Raw genomic sequence first — 23,202 nt, forward strand, 5'->3', positions numbered from 1 at the left:
AACTGGTCCGGCTGCAACTGCTCATCGAGATCTGGTGGTAAGACTGGTCATCATCCACAGCCAGTCCGGGGAACATGTTGCTCACTGCTAGCACGGGGTCGTTGGAGCAGAGCGAGTGGAAGGCGAGGGGGGGGGGGGGGGGATGGGGGGGAGGGTAGCACTCCATGAAACAGTCCTTCGTGTCTGGCAAGCCTCTATGGCATGAGATCACCGTCATCGGATGGTCCAAGTACCCCAAGACAGAAGCAATGGCGCCGATGTGGGGCCTTTGTCCAAGGTAGGTCCGTGTGTTTCGGTCAGCGTGCAGTGAGTTGGTCAGGTGGCCACACTCGACGCCGTGCGCCCAAACAGGCGGGATGGCTAAAGTGGGGCACAGGACCGGGTCAGACGAGAAGCTCGAGGCTCAGGTGTTGTCGATGCCAGTAGAGACAAGAGACCGGCGGGGGCGCAAGTTGCGGGTGGCCAGGACGAGTGGCGTTGGTGGTGGTGGTGGCGACGGGGTGCATGGCGGTGGGTCCGGCAGCAACATCGACGCTCTCTTCTCGGACGACTCGATCTCGTCGTCGCTGGACATCTCGGACGATGACGGGTCGAGTAGCGACCAAGTGAACGAGGCTCTCAGCGGTGTTGTCGTGAAGCCGCTGGAGTTGGATCCGCTGTACAAGCGCCGCAACAAGGGCGTCAAGCTGAGCCTGCAGACCGTGTCGTGGGCGCCGACAGCAGCCGGCAGCGGGACCGCGAGCGACGCGCCGATCTCAACAGAGTCCGAGGCCATCTTTGTCACCGACGGCGTCATCTTCTCGCCGCTGCTCTCGGGCATGTCGGCCGACTCGGGCCCGGCCTTTGCCTTTGCCGACTGCGGGTCAGACTCGGACGACTCGGCACACCTTGACGCCGAGAAGGGCGGCGTGGTCATGACGCCCGGCTCGCTCGCCGCCGAGCAGCAAGCCGCACTGGATCTGGTCAAGTCGGTACTTGGCTTGCCAGAGCTCTTGGCCCGTACCCTACTGGATCACTACGGATACGACACCAGCCGGATGATGGAGGAGTTTGTCGACCGCGAGGCCGAGGTTCTCGCTGCCATCGGGTGGTCCGAGGGCGAGAACGGCGCGGCCGCCAGCGGCACGGGCGATGCCGGTGCTAGCGATAGTGCCAGCGCCGACGCTGCCTGTGCCATTTGCTTTCTGGACGATCCAGCAGAACTGGCCGCGCTCTCATGTGGGCATCCGCTCTGTCGCGACTGCTGGTCGTCGTACCTGCGGATCAAGATCACCGAGAACGACGTGGCCAGCATTCCGTGCCCCGCCGGCGAGTGCGGAGTGCGTGCTGATCAGGCGTTTGTGGCCAAGTACGTTGACGCGGCGGTGTTTGACAAGTTTCAGCGGTTCTTGCTGCAGAACTTTGTGACGTCGAACAAGAATGTGGTGTGGTGCCCGGCCGGCGGTTGCGAGAACGCGGTCAAGGTTGAGTCTGCCCTCGAGGCACTGTGTGCGTGCGGCTGGCGCTTTTGCCCCTCGTGCAACGAAGAGTGCCATGTCCCAGTCTCGTGCGCGCACATGCGCGAGTGGGGCAAGCACCTCGCCGAGGATAACGTCAACAAGGCCTGGATTCTCAACAACACCAAGGACTGCCCCAAATGCGGCGTGACGATCGAAAAGAACATGGGCTGCATGCACATGTCGTGCGGCGGGCACGGCACCCGCGTCACCGGATGCGGTCACGAGTTCTGCTGGCTCTGCCTCGGCGACTGGCGGACTCACTCACACTGCGGCCGCGACGAGACCGCCGGCGATCGCAACAGCAAGCGCATCGGCGTCGTCCGACAGCTCCACTTCACCTCGCGATTCGAGGCCCATCGTGATGCGCACAAGCTCGAGCTTGAGCTCCGGTCCAGGACCGTGGCCAACATCGCCGCCTTCCGCAAGGCCCATCCCGACTCGATCGTCAAGCTCGGCTACATGCTTGACGCTGTTGAGGCACTCCTCTACTGCCGCAAAACCCTGCAGTTTACCTACGCCTATGCATTCTTTCTCAAGCCAGACTCGCCCGAGAAAAACCTGTTTGAGTATCTCCAGGGCGAGCTCGAAACCTCGGTCGAGACGCTCTCGGAAGCCATCGACTTGCCGATTGATGTCGAACACCGGAGCAAAATCAAGAAGCTCACGCGCGCTGCACTTCGGCGGCTTAACCATCTCCTTGACGGCGTCGAGGTCGGACTCACCACCGATGCCGACGACTTTAAGGCCGTCAACGTGACCACCGACGAGGCAGGAGCGTCCAGCGGCAACCGTACCACCATTCGCTCGCTCTTCTCTCGCCGATCGTAGTCGCGCGCAATCTCTTTGTCGGGCGAGTCAAGGTAAAGCACTGGTGCCAGGTCCAGCTACAGCAGTCAAGCTGTGCTGTCTTCACCCCACCCACCCCACCTGACTCATCCAAGTCAGTAGCCATGTCGGCCACAAAGACGTGCAACATTGTGGCGTGCATTGTGGCTGTTGGCGAGTCGGGCGCGTCGGCTGCAGCGGGGAAGGTCAAGCGCGCAGTAGAGGTCATCGATGGGGCATGGGCAGGAGAGTGCTGCGCGGTCGGCGCAGCGGCCGAGGCTGTGGCCGCCGCCTGTGCAGCCGCCGCCGATGCAGGCGCTGCAGGTGCGCTGGTGGTGGCGATGGCCGATGCTAGCGAGACCAGTGTTCAGAGTGTGCTGCAGATTCTTGTGCATGTCAAGCGCACAGAGCCCGGATGGCTGCGGGTGGTGTGGAGCGAGGAGGGCAGCGAATCGGCAGAGATTCGTCTTGCGCTCTGCCGCGGCGGGGCGGCTATGGTGACAGCCAGCGCTACGGCGCTGGACGAGGCGCTGACTCTAGCAGGTGGCGATGCAGCAGCGCGTAGCGAAGATCAAGGCGTTGCGTGCCCTTTCTGCGGGGTGAACGGATTTGATGAGCTCGGGCTCTGGGCGCACGTCCCACTCTTCCACATGGTTGAGCGCAACGAAGTCAGCGGCAGCCGATGCCCGCTCTGCCCTCGGAAGCGGCTGGACGATCCGTTTCCGGTGCATCTCTTTACCAAGCACTACCCGCCACACTTGCCACCACATGAGGAGAACGCGCAACCTGGGCTGCTGTACGCGTTTGCGCTGGTAGTGGTAGTGCGACCGGTCGACGGGGCCATCCTGGTGGTGCAAGAGTTTGACGATCAGGGCTTCTGGTTGCCAGGCGGACGGGTGGACCCCGGCGAGGGGCTGGCAGCGGCAGCGGTGCGCGAGACCCGCGAGGAGGCAGGCATCGACGTACGCCTGACTGGCATCCTCCGAATGGAGTTCTTTCCGAGGCCGCGATACGTCCGGCAGCGGATCGTATTTCTGGCCGAGGTCGAAGACCCGAACCAACGGCCCAAGACGGTGCCGGACTTTCAGTCTGCGGGCGCAGCGTGGGCGACGCTCGACGAGCTGCGCCAGGTTTCGCTGCGCGGCTCGGAACCGCTGGTGTGGGCGACGTATCTCTCGCGCGGCGGGAGAGCGAGTCCTTTGAGCCTCTTGCACGAAGCCGGCGGTGGGCTGCCTCCAGGAGTCACCAACGACGATATTGCCTCGTACAAAACGCGCCGCTGAGTGGAGCGGGGCGCGCGTCAGAGACTGGAGAAGACCGGCACCGACTTGGTGAGATGGCCCATGACCGAAGCGGCGACGTCGGGTGACTGGGTGGCGAGCGCGTTGAATGTCGCCACGTACTTGAGGCCTTGCTGCACCGAGAGCTCGGCAGACGTGTTGAGCACGTCCTTGGTGCCGGCCACAACCAGCGGCGAGAGTGCGGCGATGGATGCGGCCATGTCGAGACCGGCGGCGAGGGCCTCGTCGCGGGTCGTGTGAACGGCGGAGAAGAGGCCAGCGGCATGGGCCTCGGCGGCCTCCATGCGGCGGCCGGTGAGCGCAAGCTCACGAACAAGCGAAGCCGAGCCGATGATGCGCGGAAGACGCTGCAGCGTGCCGAGGTCGGCGACAATGCCGATCTTGACCTCTGCCACCGAGATCCAGGCGTCGGCGGCGGCGATGCGAATGTCGGCGGCCGAGATAAGGTCAACGCCACCGCCTACGCACGCACCATGGACAACAGCGATGACCGGAACTCGGCACTCGGCAACGGCGGTAAACGCGTCCTGCCACGGCGCGACGATGTCGCGGAGGGTGGCGAGGCCATGGCGAGCGACGTCGGAAGTGCCACCGTCGTCCTCTTCGTCGTCATCGTCGCTCTCGCCATCGCGCCTGCGGCGGCCGCCCGAGGTAAAGACGCCCGCAGCCGCCTCCTTCAGATCCAAGCCAGCTGAGAACACCTTGCCTGCGCCAGAGAGAACGACAGCACGGACGGATCGGTCCCTGGCGACGTCTGCCATGACGGCGGCGAGGTCGTCAAAGAAGGCCAGGTTCATGGCATTGAGGGCCCTTGGGCGGTTGAGTTCAATGTGGATGACGCCCGGAGAGGGCGAGGAGGTGCGGAGGGTGTCCATAGCAATAAGGGGGGGAGGGGGGGGGGAGAGAGAGAGAGAGAGAGAGAAGGGTAAAGGCTGGGAGAGCAAGCGAGGTGCGTGTCGGCAGTCGGCAGGGGCAAACGGTGAGCGGGAGGCGCATCGTTAGGCGGCAGGCGCAATCGGCGGCAGTCGGCAGGCGCAATCGGTAGGCGCAATCGGTAGGCGGCAGGCGCAATCGGCGGTAGTCGGCAGGCGCAAGCGGTGGGCGGGAGGCGCATCGTTAGGCGGCAGGCGCAATCGGCGGTAGTCGGCAGGCGCAAACGGTAGGCGGCAGGCGCAAACGGCGGCAGTCGACAGGCGCAATCGGTAGGCGGCAGGCGCAATCGGCGGTAGTCGGCAGGCGCAAACGGTAGGCGAGGGGCGCAATCGGCGGCAGCCCAATCGGTAGGCGAGGGGCGCAATCGGCGGCAGTCGGCAGGCGCAAACGGTGAGCGGGAGGCGCAATCGGTGGGCGGCAGGCGCAATCGGCGGCAGACCCAATCGGCAGTCGGCAGGAAGATGCCATCCATCCATCACACGGCGGGGACAGACAGCAACCACACCAGGGAGTCAGAGACGGCTGCCACTCCAGCCACACCCACAACCACTTCTCCACCCCACTCCACCTCCTCCGCCCTACCCCTAGCCCTACCCCTACCCCCTACCCACCATGGACCAGATCGTGGTCTCGACAGAAGAGTCGTCGCGGGCAGACGCGCCGACCATGCATGCCTGGGAGCTGGGCTCGGGCGCCCGAGTGCTGGCCTTCAAGCACGCGCCGGTGGCGAGCGGCGGCCTGGCCCTTATCCGCGGTCACTATGCCGTGGCGTCGCTGGCGACCAAGCCGATGCTGCATGCGTACTCGTGGACCCGCGAGCAGGTGGGGACCAAGTCGGTGCTCCCGGCCATGGCCTCAGCGCTGGCGGCTGACGCCCGCGGCTCGCATCTTGTGGCCGGTCTGGCGACCGGAACGCTAATGGCATGGGACACGGCGACAGGTACTCTCCTGGCGTCGGTCGAGGCACACTACAAGGCCGTGACAGCCCTCGTCCTTGCTGACGACGGCTCGGTCCTGATCTCGGCCGGTGACGACGGCGCCATCGCGGTGTGGGACTGGCCCGACTTGCTCGCGCCGCGGAGCCACGACGCCGCGCCGCCTGCGCCGATCTTCCTCCTCACCCTCCACTCTCTCGGTGTCGCCGACGTGGCGCTGGGCCTCGGCGGCCGCGCCGCGCGCCTGGTCTCGGTCTCGGCCGATCGCACACTTAAGGTGTGGGACATGCTGACGGGCAAGGCCGCGGCGTCGATCCTCCTCCCCACCGCACTCAACGCCGTAGCGCTGCACCCATGCGAAAGCGCGGTTGCGGTTGGCGGCTCCAATGGGCATGTGTACTGGCTGCCGCTGGCGCCCGATGCCGCCGTCCTCCTCGACCTCGACGCGTCAGCTGTCCACACCATGGCCGGCCACTCGGCTGAGGTCACTGCCCTGGCCTTTTCCCTCGATGGCCACACTCTGGTCTCCGGTGCCGCTGACGGCGAGATCCTGGTGTGGGATGCGGCGACCCGCCAGCAGATCCGCTCGTACACCCAGCACATGGGCCCGGTCACAAACCTCCGCGTCATCATGCGCCCGCCGCATCTGCGCGACCTCGCGCTCTCAGTCTCGGCTCTGCCGCCGGCCGCAGACGCGCTAGCACCCTCGGACGCCTCGCGCCTCCTCCCGCTGGCCCCGTTCAAGCGGACGCTTGGCGCTGGCGCCTCGGCCGCTGCCGCCTCGGCTTCACAGTCGCTCGGTGCCACTGGCGTCATGGCTCTTCCAGTCGCCCCGTCCGCACCCTCGCTTACCCCCTCCCTCTTTTCCATCCCACGCGCCTTGACCGACAAGGCCGCAGTCATCACCAACGACCAATCTGCCCTCATCGACGCCCTTCAGGCCGAGATCGACTCGCTCAAGTCGTCCAACGCTCAGCTCTACGAGCGCGCTGTTAACGCTGTCCTGGAAGACCAGGCGTAGTAGAGGCGAGACCCACCGTCGCCCCCCCTCCAATTACCATCTTTCCGACAAAGGCATCATCAGTCGAAAAGGCGCCTCTTGCCAAAGCGCCCTGCCGTCGCCCCACCACCCCCGCCGCCACGCCGGCGCCCCCCCAACCTGCAGCGCGCCAGCATGCCCACACCCCATAGCCTCACCCCTGCCCAGGCCCCGGTACCCCACTCACAGCATCACCCACACCCCACCACCACAACCCCCTTTGGCTTCACTCCCTCTAGCCACAGCCACCCACCCCACACCCACACACCATGGCTGTACGCCCTCCCACTTCCCCCTTCCGCCCCCGGCCCCCGACCCCACCCCACCACGACTCACGTCCTCTTCCCCCCCCCCCTCCCCACCCTCTGCCCATCACAGTCCGCCCAGGCCCCCTTTGCCACCGACGCAGCCTACTCGCCGCAACGGTGGGACGCAGACCGTGGTGTGGCGCCCACCCCGGCCCCTGGCCCTGCTGCTGGATACAGCACGAGCTACAGTCAGCACAACGACAACGACTACGACTACGGCCAGCACAACGACTACTATGCTGCTACTGCCGCTCCCGCGCCCCGGGCGGCGGCCAACCGCGCGGCCACGCCACCGCCACGCACCGTTGCCGTCCGAGACGCGCACGCATCGTCGGGCAACCCGCTAGTCTGGCGCCCGGCTGGCGCGCGCGACTACGATCCGCAGCTGGACTGCCTCGAGACTGCCAACAGACAAGCGCGGAGGACCCGCGAGCGGCGTCATGTGCCCGGCGATGACCGCCCGGCATATCTCACCTCACCATATGCCTCCACTGAGCCCGGATTTACCGCGCCGTACGACGTGGCGTATGTCAGTGACAGAGATACCACTGCGCGCCAAGCCATGCCGGAGGTGGACTACGGCTTTGGCCACCGCTCTGCGCTCGACGCCGAGCGCAGGATGACCGCCGCTGACGCGCCCAATGCAGATCTTTGGCACGCAGACCACAACCCGTTGGTGTGGGCACCCAACTCGCGACCCGACGCAGCTGCCCGCGCCGCGCAGGCTGCCGAGCTTGACGCTGCTCGCCGGGCTCGAACACACACCCGCGGCATGCGCCACTACGCTGGCCACGATCGCGCCCCGCCCGGCTCGCCGCCGCACGCTACTGCCCCGTACGCCACCGAGGCACACAACGCCCAGGCCTACTGGGACGCAGGTATGGAGACGCCATCCCGCACCGTCGACGACTCGACTGCCGGGTACAACTCCCGCGCCGCGTCGTCGCACGGCTACTCGGTGGCTGCCGCACTGCACTCACAGCCTTCATCTTCGTCGTCTGATCTTGTTGCTCGGCTGCAAGAGGAGCAGGCCGCTGCAGCACGCAGGCAGGCAGCTCAAGCCGAGGAGCAGGCCGCACGCCAGGCGCCGCCGGCACGCCCGCAAACAGCACAGGCGGCAGCACCCAGGCCGCGCTCACCACAGGAGCTCAACGCCTTTGGCTACCCACCCGGGCCGATGGACCGCTACCTCGTTGAGCTCGAAAAGACTGGCCCGTCGCAGTACGCCTCCGAGTTCCGCACCTACACCCCTTCCGAAATGGTCGAATACTCTGGCGTGGCGTACCGCCACCAGCCGCTCAAGCGGTACGTCGTCGACGAGCCAACCGACTACCGTTCCACCTACCAGATCATGGCTTCCGCGGTCCCAGATCCAGTCTCGCACTCGCCGCGCCCGGCCACTGCCCACGGTGCGCCATCTGAGGTTACTGCTCGCACCCACAAGGAGCGCGGTTCCCGCCGTGCCTGGTACGACCAGCCGGGCATGGCCGGCCGCGCCCTTGTTCGTGAGCCCAACGACCCACCGCCGAGCGAGATCTACGTCACTGAGGCCAAAGCCAACTTTACTGCTGATGCGCTCAACAAGCCCAAGGCCCGCTCCAGTGCTCCGTTTCGCAACCGCTTCAAGTCTGCTGCCTCGCGCGGGCCGCTCATGATCTAGTAGGTAGGCAAATGATCTAAACATCTCCACCCGCTCAAAAGCTCAGTGGTCGGCGGTCGTTGTCGTTGCTGACGTGGCCGATCGCCCCGAGTCCGATGCGGCCTCGCCGCCACGCGAAGCCGAGCGGGCAACGAGAACCGCCGCGTGCCCGCCCGTGTCCGGGTGCGGCTGCCACGCCGGCGCGCCAGGCTCGACCATGACCCAGCCGTTGCGGACCATAGCCTCAGCCTCGCGGCTAAAGCAGCCACGGCCGACAACTGCGGCGTGAGCTTCTGGTTCGTCGACGCGCCACGCGCCGTAGCCCACCTGGCCGGGCCGGCGACTTTGAGTGCGGAGCTCGCTGCCGGGCGCCGGGGTGGCCAGCCCGGTTGCCAACGCCACCACTGCCGATGACTGGCCGTACACTGCATGCTGGCGTCTGCGGCGCAAAAGCTCGTCCTCGTCATCACTGCTGCTCGTCGGGCATCCTGTCCTTGGATCCAGTCCCAGGCTTGCCCGCTGCGCCCGTGCCTCCGCTGCTCGCAGCCGCATGTCCCGGCAACGGCGTCAGGTGACGGTTACTGGACATTTTACTCGTCGCCCGAGGACGACGACGAGTCGACGTCAAACTCGGCGATGGTGAGCGCGTGCTCCACATACCGCATACGGGCTGAAGCCTTGCGGGTTGACGAGACCGGCCCATTGTCGCCGCCGCGACTACGCGGCTTGGGCTTGGGCTGCCGATGCGCAGAGAGGTCGCCTGTGCGAGAAGCCACAAACGCCTCGACATCATCATCGCACCCGGGCACCACCACCACCACGTCGCCGTGCCGAACTACGTACGGCGCTCGAAGGATGCAGTCAGCGAGCCCACGCTCGTCGGCGTCAATGACCGAGGCTGGAGCCTCCTCGCCGGCGTCCTCGGCCCGAGCAGCGGCGACAACCGTCTGATGCGCTGCGGCGTGGTGGACCGTTGGAGGGAGCGGCGTCCAGCTGTTGCTCCGGTGGTGGTACTTGACCAGCCGGGCCGACGCCGCACTGGCAGTGATACTTGGGTAGGCAGTCTCGATGGCTGCCGCAAGCGCAGCTGCGGTCACAGTCTTGGACGACGAATCCTTGGCCACCACCACCGGACCGACGGCTTCAAACGGCGCCGCAACATCCGCCACCTTGTAGATGTAGATCAGCGTTGACGCCTTGGTGACCACCAACGGTGCGTCGACAACATGAACTGAGAGGCAGCTGTTGCTTAGCTTGGAGACCTGCTTGTTGTTGCCGACTTGCAGGCTTGCCTGTGAGAAACGAGCACTTGGTTCGGATCCACGTCCGGCACCGCTGCAGCCTTGAGCTGGAGCAGTGTCGACCGCGACGAGAGCACCACCTCGCCCATCTCTTCAAACAGCGAGTGGCCACGGGTGTCGAACCTATTTCTCTGCAGGTAGTATGCTGGCGAAAAGAGCCCGAGCTCGCACGTCGGTGGCTCTTCCGGCGTCGCGGAGGAAGCGTCGTTGTCGTCGTCACCGTCGCTCTTGGATGCATCGCCGGCAACGACAACTGGCGGCGCTCCAGACGGGAGGCCGGTAAAGTTGACGAGTGAGATCGAGATCTGAGTCTCCTTCTTCGCCTCCTTGCCCTTCTCCAGAACGACCAAGTCGTTTGGCTCCAGCGAGAGCGCGTCGACGAGTCCCAGATTCTGGTTCAGCTGTCCGCTGCGAGTCACCTCGCGCCTGACGTTCGTCTTATGCAACCGGTAGCCCTTCGGCGAGACGCCTGCCAGCGCCGCCATTCGCGACTTGACTGCAGAGATCTTGGCTGTTGCTGGCACAACGACGGTGTAGACAGTCTCAGAGGATGAGATGGCCTCTCGACTGCGGGCTTTGCGGACGACAAACTGCAACGCAATGTCATCGCGGTCTTCAGTCGCGGGCTCAACAAGCAGCGTTTGGCCAGACTCGATTCCGACGTCCAGCAGTGTTGCCTTAGTTTTGCGAACAACCGGGCCGGGGAACGCTCCGCTCACCACCTTGCGAATCTGGAGCTTTGCTCCCGTGAGCGACGAGAGGTCGACACCACATCCGCCTTCGGCCGCGGTCGTCCCGCGCTCGACGAGCTCGGCAGCAAGACGGTCGAGGAGACTACCAACCGTGAGGTGGTGGGAGAGCGTGATGGGCCACGTGATGCGCTCATCAGGCTCGGCCGAGGCCGCCGACGGTCCGGAGACCCCGTCCCAGATGGCCAGAGTAAGCTGCGAAGAGAGCAGCTCGTATTCTTCGATGGCCAGTGAGTCAGGCCGGTAGACCGGACCAACCAAGGCTTCGGCGGCCAGCTTCTTCACGCCACTGAGCTCGTCGTCGACAAGCCGGCCCGGGTTGGTGAGTGGACGGATGCCGACGGCGTCGTACTTGCAGAGCAAGAGGTCGTTGGCTGCAAGCGTGGTCGAACCAGCAACAAGCGCCTTGAGCGCGCTGACGGTCTGATCCGAGCTGATAGTCACCGAAAAGGTTGACTTGGTCATCGGCTCACCAGCCACAAAGTAGGTGACGTCAAAGGTCAGATCGCGCACCCGCTTGACATCTGGCAACGAGCCCGAGTATGCCACACCGTTGACTTCGGTCCCTGTCCACGCCAAGAGCTCGACTGGGCCATCAATGCCGACATCACAGAGTGACGGTGACAACTCACCCTCATCAGCCTCAACAACCTTGACCAGCTTGAACATGGCATCCACAACCTGGACAATGTCAAGACGCGGATGGGTAGAGTCCAGCTCGGCGCGCGAGAGACCAAGCGCCTCAGCAAGCGCATCTTTGAAACTCGCGAGCGACAAGGTGCGATCAAAGGTGAGCTTGATCTTGCCCTCGTTTGCCTTGTTGATGACAGCATCAAGCTCGGCCAGCTGGACCCGAATCGAATCCTTGACAGTCATGGCAGTGTCCTCAACAAGCGAGCCGGCGTCATCGCCGTCGCTGCCTTCGTCCGACTCGCCATCAAACATGTCAAAGCCGGCAAAGAACGTAGCTTCGCTCTCGGCCTTTTCGAGCGCGGTGAGCTGGGCAGCCAGGTCACGACGGGCGGCGAGGCTTGCCTGGAGGCTGGCGTTGCAGATAGAGCCGTCATCGGCAATGGACAACAAATGCGGGGTGTAGACAGTAATGTCGATCTGGTTTTGAGCGTGCTCGTAGGCCTTGCGGGCAATGACGCGGGCGGCGTTGTTGGCAGCAATGAGCTCGCGCCAGTGCCCATGAGGCTGAAGCGTGAGTGCAGCGGTGTCGATGACCTGGCTGCGCGAGCGGTAGAGAAGCATATACGCCGACTCCTTCCGCTTCTGACCACCATACTGGGTCCCAATCTCGCGCGGATGAATGGCGGAGACGTCGGCATCGTTAAAGTCGTACCACTGTCCGCAGGCCTCGAGCTCGGCAATCATTGAGGGGGACAAATTCTCTGCCTTGGTGAACGGATAGTCACCGTCGTCGAGAAAGTCGCGGATGTAGGCGTGGTAGTGACCGCCATACGCGCCGCCGATGTGGATGACAACAGCAAAGAGGTCGTAGAGATGCTCGGACTCCATGTTGATCTTGGACGAAGAGTAGAGCTTCGGCAGCGGGTGGTCCTTAACGCGCTTGGGAGCGGGAGGGGCTGAGTCGGGCTTGGAAGCGGAAGCGTTCTCTGGCTCTTTTCCCTTAAGAGTAGAGGCCGATACCGGACGAGGAGCGCAGGAGCCCGGTGTAGGCTCAACAACATCAACAATGGGAGAACCATCGCTGTCCGGATTGTGGTCCGAGGTCTGCAAAGCCTGGCTGGGAGCCTGGCTAGGAGCCTGGCTAGGAGCCTGGCAAGGAGCCTGGCTAGGAGCCTGGACGGGAGCCGGGCTCAGTGTCTGTTCCTTGCTCTTGTCTTTGCCCTGATCTTGACCCTTGTCTTTGCCGTTGCCTTGACCTTGGCCCTTGCCCTTGTCCTTGCCCTTGCCCTTGCCCTTGCCCTTGCCCTTGCCCTTGCTCTTGCCGCTCTTAGCTGCAGCATCCTTAGCAGCACGAGCCTCCTCCTTGGCCCGCATCTCCGCACGACGGGCCTCCAACTTCTCGTGGCGCTTGCGCAACGAAGAGCGAGCAGCATCGTTGTCCATGTATGGCGCCATGTCGAGGACAAGAGGAAAGGCAGATCGTGAGTTGAGCTTGACCCGCTTACCACCCTTCCAGGTGAAGCGATTGAGCGAAATGGTGAGAATGGGCGGGATAGCACGAAAGGCAGTCGAGTGCATGGTCGGCGTTCGCTTTCCGCACGTCTCGCACGAGAGCGGGACATCCATCTCCTCAAAACCAGCAAAGCAGGTGAGAGAATCCTCTAGGGTGGCACAGTGCTGGACAATGACAGAGACGTCGAGAAAAACCTCCTCGCGTTCGCGCGCGGTTCCGCACTCCATGCACTGGAGAACATCAACGGTTCGCCCCTGATAGAGCGAGGGGATGAGGTCTTCTTGCGAGGTCTTGCGCAGGTGAGACTGGATGGCGGAGAAGAGAACCCGATTGAGCTCCTGGACGTCATGCTGGATGACAACCGACGACCCACCCCAGCCAAACGACTCGGTCAGAAGCGAGGTCGAGACGGCCTGCTCGTCTGATAGCTGTAGGTGTGCAAAGAGCCGCTGCAGCTGCAGCGGGATCTTCCGCACCTTCTTCTTCTTCTTGCTCCCGTTGTCGCCATCATCGTTTTCCGCAGAAGCCGCAGCTGCCGCCATTGCCGCCGCTTGCACCTCTTCCGATGAGATGTAGTCAAGGAGCTGCTCGACTGATCCTGCGTTTGGCGCATGCAGGACACCGTACTCGACAACAGCGCGCTCAAACCCAAAGCCAATGAGTGTCTCGATGTTGGCGGCGTGCTTCGCGAGCTTGTCCTCGGCGCTTTCTTCGGCAGAGCCGGCAACGTCAGGCACCGCACCCGAAGCCTCGGCCTCAAACCCGGCCAGCACGTCGGCGTCGGCGCCTAACTCATCAAACCCGAGTGAGTAGACCGCAGAACGGAACTCTGGTGTGTGGAAAATGGCCTGGACAAGCGAGTTGAGGTAGCACGTCGTGCCCTGGTTCAGCAGACCGACAAGGCCGGCGTCGCCACGAGGCGGGGCGGCGCTGGCCCGCTCGCCTTGCTGGAAGAGCCTCCCTTGGGCTTGTCGTCCCCAAACAGGTCGAACATGTCGAACATGTCCATGATTGTAAGTGGAAGGTTGAAGAGCGGAGTGTGGTGCCTAGTGGTCCCAGTCGTGGTGGGGGTGGGCGGTGGAAGGCAAAGGAACGAAGTCGTGAAAGGCGAGAGAATTGATCGATGAAAAGAGGCCAAGCAGGGGGGAGGGAGCGTCTAAAGGATCACTGGGTTTGGAGAAGAGAAGGAGGGGGGTGGTTGATCTTGTGTGTGGAATGGTTTGATGGAATACGGAATGATTTCCGTACTTGAGATGGTGGACAACGTGTTGACGAGAGATTGTGTGACAATCGCGTCGCTGTTGGTGTTCGTGTGAGCGCTGATCAAGCTTCCTGTGTGTGGAACAGGGCTTTGCAAGCAACACACGACTAAGAAGCAAGTCGAGCCACAGATTACAAGCGGAGGCCAAGACAGGGACATAACAGAGCACAGCCATGTCGTCTCTTATGACAACTGACGTGGAGGAGCTGCGGGCGACGCACGCGGTGCTGGGTGAGGCGCCTCGGAAGATCCGGCACAGCATCATGGTGCCGCTCGACGCCACGGGTATGGTTCTGGTCCCCGGCACCCTGGTGCGAACAAACGAGGTCCTTGTTTCACTGGGGGACGAGACAGTGGTCGAGGTGTCGGCGGCACATGCTCGTGGAATGATTGAGCGGCGTCTGGACGCCCTGGGTGCGGGTCTCGGCGCGGCACTGGTAGCGGAGCGGACGATGGTCGCCAATACGATTGCCAAGCCGGCGTCCGAACCGGTTGCCAAGCCCGGACAAGCTTTGAAGCCGAAAGCTGACTCTGCAGACAAGCCGGCGTCGAGCGCGGCAAGCGGAGCGGGGAGCGCTGTGCCCGAGACGATGAGCAGCGAGAAGCGGACGCGGGACATGCTGGCGGCACTGGGGATGTCGCAGGATGCAGTCGATGCTGCGTTGACTGCGCCGCTGGATGTGACTGAGCCGATGGTTCTCGAGCGTGGCGCTGGAGTGTTCGAGATTCGCGAGCCGCTGGAGGAAGACAAGGATGCAACCGGGTTGTCGGTGCCTGCCGCGCCGTCGTCGACGGGCGAGCCGGCGCCAGCGATTGGCTCGACAAGCAGTAGCTACTCGGCGATGCGCAAGCGGATGGAGGAGCTGGAAGCTCTGGAGGCGATGGCTGAGGCCGAGGGCATCGACGTCACTGACGACGCCGCAGTGGCCAGCTACATGGGTGTTGCACCAGCCGAGGCTGACGGGCGACCGGCCAAGGTGACAGTCAAGGCCAAGGACCATGGCGATGCAGCCAATGGCAAGGGCAAGGGCAAGGGCAAGGAAGAGGTTGACGAAGCCAGCTCCGCGCCCGTGGCGCTGGCCATGTCTGATGACGCGGGACGGGACGAGAAGAAGCGGATGCTCAGCTCTGTTGTTGAGCGCGACCCGTACGCACTCGTTGGAGCGGTCAAGGAGCGTGAGCCCGAGGTCGCACCGTCGCCCGCGGTTGCCACCGCGTTGGCAAACCACATGGAGATTGAGGCCGCCAAGGACGAAGTGCTCAAGCGTATGCATCATCAGATCCTCATCCAGCAAAAGGCCGAGATTGAGGCCGAGCGCGAGGGCGTCGAGCCGCCGATCGACACCACGGGCATGTCGCAGTTCCGCATCGACATGTTGCGGCGCGAGGGCAAGATCCCGTGAGAGTTTCTTGTCAAGTATCTTCCTTCCCCCTGCATGTGTGCAGCGTGGCATAAAACGATCGGGTGGTGGCGTGGCGATGATGGTGACATGGCACATCCGTCTCTTTCCTTGGCCGTCAAGCACGTTGGTTGGCACCCGGGTGGCAAGAACATGAATTTCCTCAAGTCGCGCCTGCGCAAGCTGGGTACCTCGCCTGTGTACCAGATTGGGCGCAGGCAGGTTGAGGAAGTCGAGCACATTGCTAAGGGTAAGTAAGGGGTGTTTGTGGGGCAAACGAGGCTGGCGACGGGGCGGGCATGCAGGAGGGGTGGTGCCACGCACCCGCTGTTGGTGTTCGCTGGTGAGAGCGGTTCTCCGAGGGCAACGAGGCAGCCCGAGGGCAAAGGGTAGAGGTTACAGGTGTACGGAGAGACTCATGCAGTAAGCGCGCTGGTTTGGCTTATGGGGGTAGGTGGCTTTGGGGAGGTTGTGCTTGTCCGCGAGACACAGAGCGGGCGAGAGTATGCGCTGAAGAAGCTGACAGCCGGCAGCCGCGAAGAAGCTGCGAACATCCGGCGCGAGATCGAGCTGATGGCGTCGCTGCCGCGGCACAAGAATATTGTGCGGTACCTAGGCTCGACGCAGGAAGTTCATCCTAACGGCCGCGACGCCCAGTTTCTCATTTTGATGGAGTACTGCTCGTCGGGCCACCTGGTGTCCGAGATGAACCGGCGGCGCGGTGCCCCGTTTGAGGAGACGCAGGTGTTGGAGATCTTTGCGCAGATGGTGACTGCCGTAGCAGTTCTGCACTCACTGGATCCGCCGCTTATCCATCGCGATCTCAAGGTTGAAAACCTGCTTCTGGGCGACGACACCAAGTGGAAGCTTTGTGACTTTGGATCGGCGACAACCCGAGTGGTGACGCCGCGGACTGCACGGGAGCGTAATGCCGCCGAGGATGAGTTCAACGCGGTAACGACGCTGGCGTACCGGGCGCCAGAGATGCTCGACCTCTACCGTGGGCAGCGAATCGACACGCAGGTGGATGTGTGGGCGCTCGGCGTCTCGCTGTATAAGATTGCGTTCTTCGAGTCGCCGTTTGAGGACTCGCGGCTGGCGATTCTCAACAACTCGTACAAGATCCCGAAGCGGTCACCGTACTCTGTGCGACTGCACAATCTTATTGAGTTCATTCTCGTGCCCAATCCGTACGAGCGGCCGGACGTGTTTGATGTCCTCGACGCGGTCTGCGCACTTTTGGGGCGATCTGCGCCACTGGAGCGGGTTCTTCCGCGTCCGCCCCCGCCCGAGGATGACTTTTCGCGAGGGTCGTCATCTCGCGGTAGCAACGGTGAGTCGAGTGGTTCGGGCAAGTCCGGCGGTCCTCCGCCTCGGTCGAGCATCTTTGAGCTTGTAGGCTCGTCAACCGGTGGCCGTGCCCCTGGCTCGCCGGCACCAGAGCGTGAGCGGCCTGCGTCGCGGTCGCGAGTCTGCCCGCCCCAGCCGCCATCGCCAAGAGGTGGAGGTGGTAAGAACCCAAGCGTGGTCGTGCCGCAGCTCTCAGGCGAAAACGGGATGCTCAACGCGGGGATGACGTTTGGGGCGCCCGGCGCGGCCTCAGCAGCCTGGCCAGGCACTGGCGCCGTGCCGTCACCGGGAGCGGCAGGGCCGGCCGGAGCGACATCGCCGGCATGGGCTGCTGCTGCCTGGCCCGTAACCGAGACCGGAACCGAGAGTCAGGCTACGCCTCCTGTGACGACGGGCTTTGCGGCGACATTTGACAACTTCGAGGCTGCGTTTGGGGCACCGGCGGGATCAGCGTTTGAGCCGAGCCCGGCAGCTGAAGCTCCAACGGCTAGTGTGTCGGCTGCCAAGCCCAGCGGCGGATTGCTGGATGGGTGGGACTTTGGAGGAGTTGCTGGAGGAGGTGCGGCAGAAGGAGTGGCAGCACCGCCTCCGCTGCTTGTCCGGGCCGACTCGGACGTGTTTTCGGGCGCTGCGCGCGCCGGTGTGGCCGGCGTCGACTCGGCAGCCGAGCCCGCGGGAGCGCGGATGGTTCGTGCGGCGGCACAATATGGGGCTCAGGGAGCGCCCGGTCCGGAGCCGCGGATTGTGCGGAGCGCATGCGTTGAGGCTGAGCGGCGGGGCGGGGCGTTTGCGGGCGAGCTGCTGGGCGCGCTCGCAACACTGCCCGAGGTGCGTGGCGGGAGTGGTAGCGCGGCCAACGCGCTTGTTCTCCTTCATCACGTCTTGCTGAGCGGAGCGAGTGGCTTTGTGGCCGAGGCGAGCAAGAGTCGGGTTCATGCGGGGCTCTCAGAGCTCAAGCGGGCTCTGGGCTCTGGGGGCGGGGCGGGGATGGTTGGGAGCTACATTGACTTTCTCAGTGCCAAGCTGCGGGCGTGTGCCAAGCGGGCGGCGGTTCCGGCCAACTATCGGCTTGACACGTACTTGGACGACATTGCGGGGCGCGGCGGGGAGGTGCCGACCGGAGGTACGAATGTGTTCTCGTGCTCGCACGTGGGCGAGCTGGCACGACTGGGCACCATGTGCAGCGGGGTGATGAGTGCGGTCTTTGCGCTGCAGACGTCACCAGTAACCGAGACGCTGCAAGGAGCGCTTGTGCCGTTGGTCGAGGAGCTTTTTCTCCTCCTTCAGGCGATGCGGACGATTCTGGACAGGATTGCGGGAGCGGCAGGAATTTCGGCGGCGGTGGTTGCGCGGTCGGAGGCGCAGTACGACGCGCTGGTGGGCGCGCTGGTGGGCGGAGTCGGGCAGGCTCGGTTTCTGCCATCTGTGGAGCGCCTGCTCGAGCTTCCTGCTGACGTCGGAGCGGCCGTGGCGAGCGGCTCGCGGGTCTCGAGCCTACTCTCACGCATCTTTGCTTTTGATCCGGACTCGTCGGACGACGAGTTTGACGACTCGGGCGACATGGGAGGGTTAGAGCTGGCTGTCGAAGGAGGGTACGGCATGTTTGGCGACGAATCGTTGAGCGGATCGGGCGTGGGCAAACCTGCAACGCCGACCAGCCACCTCGATGCCGTATTTGGTTCGGCGTTTGGCAGCGAGCCGCCCAGTGAGGGCTCGACCGTGGGCTCGGTGTTGGGCTTTCCGTTGCCAGTGGCCAAGACGAGCGGGCACCGGCGGTCGGCATCGGGCGGGGCATGGCCGAGCTCGCCCAGTCCAACAGCGGTCAAGCGGCCGGCGTCGTACAACTCGCTGGTGGCGCTGGAACAGGCGTCAATCGCGGCGGCCGGCGCGACGCCAAGGCGAAACTCGTCGGCCGCGCCGTGGCCCACAACTCCGACGGGAACGCCTACGGCGCCGGACCTGCTGGCGTTTCCGTCAACGTCGCAGCCTCAGACGGGCGCTTGGCCGTCGTCGCCAGGCGCGTCGTCGGGCGCGTCGTCGGGCGACGTGTTCAACTGGCAGTAAGCGGCTGGAGTGGTAAACGCAACAGACTGCGGCTTGGCTTGCGGTAGGCCGAGTCGGGTCCGCACTTGGGCTCGTACAGCGCCACCGTGACTCGATCGCGACGATGCCCGGGAGCTTGCACCGAGGCCAAGTCCCGGAGGGCGAACTACAGGAGTTACGACGTCAACGCGTCCGTTGTTTTGTCGACCGAGCCCTGAGCCGGGCTGCCAGCCAAGGCGCGCCATGATGGACGCGCCAATGCCGCGCAGGTGGTCCGGCGGCGGAGCCTCGGCGATGGGCGCAGGTAGCTGACGGCGGTGGACCTGGGCCGGTGGAGGCGAGATGAGACGGGTGAGAATGGCGCGGGCAAGTCGGCGCTTACGTGCCTGGGCCAAGTGCCAGGCGTGGAGCTGAGACGAGGCTACGTGCATTGCCAAGTGGCCGGGCGAGGCGAGCCGGCGCGAGCAGAGAGTGCACACAGCCTCGCGCGGCGCGATGGGAGCAGCCACTGAGGGCAGCGGCGGCTCGGCCACATCCAGCCATGCAGCCATGACAAGAAGTGTGTCTAGCGTGAGACACTCAAGGTTGGGAATTGTTGCTGGGGCTTGAGCGGCGTCGTCGGGTTCCGGAAGCGGAGGGGGTGTGCGGCGCCGAGGCGGCGCGACAGCCAACGACGGCGGCGCGACAAGGCGTGGGGGATCCGGGGCAGCAGCCGGCCGACGCCGAGCAGCGAGCGCAGCAAGAACGTTTGGTTGTGGAACGGGAGGACGGGTAGAGCTTGCTGGTTGCTGTGGTGGACCGCGGTAGAGGTGGACGGCGCAGAGGGGGAGCTCATCAGCAGCGACGACAGCAAGTGAGAGGTCGACACCAGCGATCTCGAGCGAGGCGCCGGAAGCCATTGCAGCCGTTAGGCAGAGGCTGGCGGCGTCCGGGTTGGCGAAGGCAAGGTAGGCATCGGCAAAGGCCTCCTCGAGGTGGGTGATGGTGTTGACTGTGGTGTGGGTGGGTGGAGTGACTACGGCGTCGGTGGGCAGCTCTGGCGTGGGCAGCCACGTGTGTATCAGGTACGGAGGCGTCTGCGTGGGCACCGGCCATACTCGAAGGAACGACATGGCGCCCGTGTGTTCCCTCAGAAGGAGAGGAGAGGAGAGTGCTGACGTGGAGAAGGGAGAGGGACGAGGATAGAAGGTGAATGGAGGCCGCCGGGCCGTCGCCAGCGGCTTCGGAGTTTGTGACTCTTCAGTAAACAGCTTAAAATTGTACAAAAATACCACCAGTTTGACTAAAAAATATTCATTTAACATATAATGTACTGCAAAACCAACAATGTTTACAAAATGTACAATAAAATATTTATATATATATTGCTCAACCAAGATTATATCTTTCTATAGTCCAAATGCTTGTTTTTACGGCTGTCCAAAACCCCCGGGCTCGGGTCGGGCTCGATGGGCCTCCCACCGTTTTCTCCAGGTTTCTCTCGATCCAGAGCGAGTACAACCATGACAACCAGTGCATTCAAAGAAGCACATAGCGAGAAGTATATGACATTGACATGTGTACTTGCGTCGGGCTGTTGAGGCCAAACGAGCCGATCGACCATCGGACGAGCGAGAGGCGGCGGGCAGTGCGACAGTCGCCGTCCCATCCCCGCGACAGGTTCCGGTCGCACACGTCTCTGTCCCTGGGTGTACATCATGCTCGACTATTCGGCGCTGGCGGCGACGCTCGGTGAGGAGCTGTTGCAGAAGATTCGCAGCACACGGGTGCTCATGGTGGGTACAGGCGGCATTGGGTGCGAGCTGCTGAAGAACCTGGTCGCAGCCGGCTTTGCCAACATAGAATGCATCGACTTTGACGCAATCGACGTCTCTAACCTCAACAGGCAGTTCCTGTTCCGCAAGGCGCACGTGGGGCGGCCCAAGTCTGAGGTGGCGCGCGAGTCTGCGCTCCGCTTCAACCCTGACGCTAACATTGTGTAGGTGAAGCAGCGGTCGGGGTGTTGTCAGAGGAGGAAGCAGGGTGGCTGAGCGACTCACTCACGGTGTCGGCAACCGGGAGGGCACAGGGCACACTGTGGCTCGATCTTTGACGCACAGTTTGGCACGGCGTACTTTAGCTCGTTTGGCTTGGTCTTTAACGCGCTGGACAACTTGCCGGCGCGGCGGCACGTCAATCGGCTCTGTCTCTCCACCAACACGCCGCTCATCGAGTCTGGGACGGCCGGCTACCTGGGACAGGTCACGGTCATCCGCAAGGACGCGACCGAGTGCTTCGAGTGCCAGCCAAAGCCGACGCCCAAGACCTATCCGGTCTGCACCATTCGCACCACACCATCGGCCCCGATCCACTGCATCGTGTGGGCCAAGTACATGTTCGCCAAGGTGTTCGGCGCGGTAGACGACGACGACGTCGACGACGACGGGAGCGGATCTGACGAGGGCGGTGAGGGCGGCGACGAGGAAAAGGTTGCCATGCTGCAGGCCATGGCCCAAACACGCAAGTCTGGCGCGCAGTTGCGGGCCATGGATGCACCACAGCTGTTCGACTACCTGTTCTCGGAGCAGATTGCGTCACTGCTGGCGATGGACGTGCTGTGGAAGACGCGGACACCGCCGCAGATCATCTCGTGGGCCGAAGCGACAGGCGCGGGTGACAAGGAGGCTTGCGAGGCCGGGCCGAGCGCTGCAGGTGGGTTGCGGAGCCAGAAGGTGTGGAGTGTGGCCGAGGCTGCACAGGCCTTTGCGGCAAGCCACGCCGCGCTGGTTGCTCAGTACGCTGCCGCGGGTGAGCGGCCTCTGCTGAGCTTTGACAAAGATGCCGCCGATTGCATGCGGTTTGTGACGGCCCTGGCAAACCTGCGGGCACGGTGCTTTTCGATCGCGCCGTCGTCCGAGTTTGACGCCAAGGCCATGGCCGGCAACATCATTCCGGCCATTGCCACGACCAACGCCATCGCCGCAGGCCTTATGGTGGTCGAAGCGGTCAAGCTCCTTCGCGAGGCCGCGGACGAGTGTCGAACCTCGTTCATCATGCAATACCCCACGCGCGGGCGCAAAGCGCGCTACCTCAACGCCGGCCCGGTGGCGCCGCCGAACCCACAGTGCTTTGTATGCCAGGCCCAGTTTGTGACGCTCGCGATCAACACGGTGGCGACGCCGCTTTCTTTCTTTGTTGACGCTGTGCTGCGGGGCCATTTTGCGCTTCAGGAGCCGTCGATTGAGGTCGGCTCGGCTGTTGTCTACGAGTCGGGCGAAGGCGCCGAGGACATGGACGACCAGCTGCCTAAGATGCTCGACGCCGTCCGCATTACCGACTCGGCCCACGTTTCGGTCACTGACTACCTGCAGGATTGCGAGTTTACCTTTGTCATTGCGCACGATCCAGGTCTCGCCCCGGGAGCCGACGAATCAGATGGGCGCTTCCGCATCCTCCGCGCCGACCACGCCAAGCGCAAGCGCGAAGACGATCAAGCCGGCGAGGCCAAGCGAGCCAAGCCAAACGAGGAGCCAACACAGTCGTAAACTATCACGTGGACAAGGAAGTTACGAGAATAGAAGAGAAATGTTGTTTAGTCCGCAGCTCCTATGTCGAGGGTTTTGCCTGGCTGGCTCGAGCTGGTTCGGGATTGGCATCGGCCTCAGCCTCAGCCTCGGCGGCTTCAGCCTCATCCGCAGCCTCATCCTTGACCCTCTGACTCGGCCTCTGCCTCGGTCTCAGCACCAGACTCGGTCTCAGCATTGGATTCGGTCTCAGTATCGGGCTCAACCTCAGCCTCAGCCTCGCTAGCCCCAGCCTCAACCTCAGCCTCGCCAGCCCCAGCCTCGGCCTCGGCCTCAGTCTCAGTCTCGGACTCGGTCTCAGCATCGACCTCAGCCTCAGCCTCAGCCTCGCTAGCCCCAGCCTCAACCTCAGCCTCGCCAGCCCCAGCCTCGGCCTCGGCCTCAGTCTCAGTCTCGGACTCGGTCTCAACATCGGGCTCAACCTCAGTCTCAGCCTCAGCCTCGCTAGCCCCAGCCTCAACCTCAGCCTCAGTCTCAGTCTCGGACTCGGTCTCAGCATCGGGCTCAACCTCGGCCTCAGCCTCAGCCTCGGCGGCTTCAGCCTCATCCTCAACCTCAGCCTCGCCAGCCCCAGCCTCGGCCTCGGCCTCAGTCTCAGTCTCGGACTCGGTCTCAGCATCGGGCTCGACCTCAGCCTCAACCTTGCCAGCCTCAGCCTCAATCTCGCCACCCCCATCGCTCGACGAGACGTCGCGATCGGTCGAGTCGCTGTCGTCCGACGTCGAGTCAGAGGTCGAGTCCGACTCGGTGTCCGCACCGCCAAGTCTCGAGTTCGAGGTCGAGTCTGCGTCGACTCGGACGACCAAGACCGAGATGTTGTCGCCGGAGCCGATGGCATAGCTGGCATCGCGAATCCGCCCGGCGCACTCGTCCACCTCACTGCTTGACGCAACGAGGCCAGCAAGGACAG

The 23,202-nt window shown here is 63.9% G+C and overlaps 10 protein-coding genes across 10 annotated transcripts in view; 7 read left to right on the forward strand and 3 right to left on the reverse strand.

Moving 5' to 3' along the window:
• Nucleotides 1-356: 356 nt before the first annotated feature.
• Nucleotides 357-2,327, forward strand: AMSG_01859 (ubiquitin-protein ligase; the record flags this gene model as incomplete). Its single annotated transcript, XM_013905911.1, has 2 exons — nt 357-412; nt 524-2,327. The coding sequence occupies 2 exons, from the start codon at nt 357-359 to the stop codon at nt 2,325-2,327; spliced, it is 1,860 nt and encodes a 619-aa protein (XP_013761365.1).
• Nucleotides 2,328-2,449: 122 nt separating this feature from the next.
• On the forward strand, nt 2,450-3,607 carry AMSG_01860 (NUDIX hydrolase; the record flags this gene model as incomplete). The annotated part of the gene is made up of 1 exon (XM_013905912.1): nt 2,450-3,607. One exon carries the CDS (start codon nt 2,450-2,452, stop codon nt 3,605-3,607), a length of 1,158 nt encoding a protein of 385 aa, XP_013761366.1.
• AMSG_01861 (Delta3,5-delta2,4-dienoyl-CoA isomerase) lies at nt 3,046-4,500 on the reverse strand (the record flags this gene model as incomplete). Its single annotated transcript, XM_013905913.1, has 1 exon — nt 3,046-4,500. One exon carries the CDS (start codon nt 4,498-4,500, stop codon nt 3,625-3,627), a length of 876 nt encoding a protein of 291 aa, XP_013761367.1. The 3' UTR covers nt 3,046-3,624.
• Nucleotides 4,501-5,170: 670 nt separating this feature from the next.
• Nucleotides 5,171-6,570, forward strand: AMSG_01862 (WD repeat domain 18; the record flags this gene model as incomplete). The annotated part of the gene is made up of 1 exon (XM_013905914.1): nt 5,171-6,570. The coding sequence occupies one exon, from the start codon at nt 5,171-5,173 to the stop codon at nt 6,512-6,514; it is 1,344 nt and encodes a 447-aa protein (XP_013761368.1). The 3' UTR covers nt 6,515-6,570.
• A 231-nt stretch (nt 6,571-6,801) lies between these two features.
• AMSG_01863 (uncharacterized protein) lies at nt 6,802-8,533 on the forward strand (the record flags this gene model as incomplete). Its single annotated transcript, XM_013905915.1, has 2 exons — nt 6,802-6,807; nt 6,911-8,533. 2 exons carry the CDS (start codon nt 6,802-6,804, stop codon nt 8,498-8,500), a joined length of 1,596 nt encoding a protein of 531 aa, XP_013761369.1. The 3' UTR covers nt 8,501-8,533.
• A 536-nt stretch (nt 8,534-9,069) lies between these two features.
• Nucleotides 9,070-13,678, reverse strand: AMSG_01865 (uncharacterized protein; the record flags this gene model as incomplete). Its single annotated transcript, XM_013905916.1, has 3 exons — nt 9,070-9,744; nt 9,789-13,605; nt 13,659-13,678. The coding sequence occupies 3 exons, from the start codon at nt 13,676-13,678 to the stop codon at nt 9,070-9,072; spliced, it is 4,512 nt and encodes a 1,503-aa protein (XP_013761370.1).
• A 367-nt stretch (nt 13,679-14,045) lies between these two features.
• Nucleotides 14,046-15,418, forward strand: AMSG_01866 (uncharacterized protein). The gene has a single exon (XM_013905917.1). The coding sequence runs from the start codon at nt 14,110-14,112 to the stop codon at nt 15,337-15,339; it is 1,230 nt and encodes a 409-aa protein (XP_013761371.1). The 5' UTR covers nt 14,046-14,109; the 3' UTR covers nt 15,340-15,418.
• Nucleotides 15,419-15,437: 19 nt separating this feature from the next.
• Nucleotides 15,438-18,781, forward strand: AMSG_01867 (NAK protein kinase). Its single transcript, XM_013905918.1, has 2 exons — nt 15,438-15,586; nt 15,791-18,781. Exons 1-2 carry the CDS (start codon nt 15,490-15,492, stop codon nt 18,748-18,750), a joined length of 3,057 nt encoding a protein of 1,018 aa, XP_013761372.1. The 5' UTR covers nt 15,438-15,489; the 3' UTR covers nt 18,751-18,781.
• Nucleotides 18,782-20,426: 1,645 nt separating this feature from the next.
• On the forward strand, nt 20,427-22,273 carry AMSG_01869 (SUMO-activating enzyme subunit 2; the record flags this gene model as incomplete). The annotated part of the gene is made up of 2 exons (XM_013905919.1): nt 20,427-20,707; nt 20,798-22,273. The coding sequence occupies 2 exons, from the start codon at nt 20,427-20,429 to the stop codon at nt 22,251-22,253; spliced, it is 1,737 nt and encodes a 578-aa protein (XP_013761373.1). The 3' UTR covers nt 22,254-22,273.
• A 135-nt stretch (nt 22,274-22,408) lies between these two features.
• AMSG_01870 (uncharacterized protein) overlaps nt 22,409-23,202 on the reverse strand; it is a gene marked incomplete at both ends in the record, with an annotated part of 1,731 nt that continues 937 nt past the window's right edge. Inside the window, one exon of the mRNA XM_013905920.1 lies at nt 22,409-23,167. Within this exon, the coding sequence (XP_013761374.1) occupies nt 22,409-23,167 (759 nt within the window). The remainder of the gene's footprint in view (nt 23,168-23,202) is intronic.

This window comes from Thecamonas trahens (assembly GCF_000142905.1).
Source record: "Thecamonas trahens ATCC 50062 unplaced genomic scaffold supercont1.7, whole genome shotgun sequence".
NCBI lineage: Eukaryota > Apusomonadida > Apusomonadidae > Thecamonas > Thecamonas trahens.

Coding starts and splice junctions, on each gene's coding strand:
- AMSG_01866 (XM_013905917.1), top strand. CDS start 14,110: ATGTCGTCTCTTATGACAACTGACGTGGAGGAGCTGCGGGCGACGCAC.
- AMSG_01867 (XM_013905918.1), top strand. CDS start 15,490: ATGAATTTCCTCAAGTCGCGCCTGCGCAAGCTGGGTACCTCGCCTGTG. Junction 15,587..15,790: donor AGTCGAGCACATTGCTAAGG/GTAAGTAAGGGG, acceptor TTATGGGGGTAG/GTGGCTTTGGGGAGGTTGTG.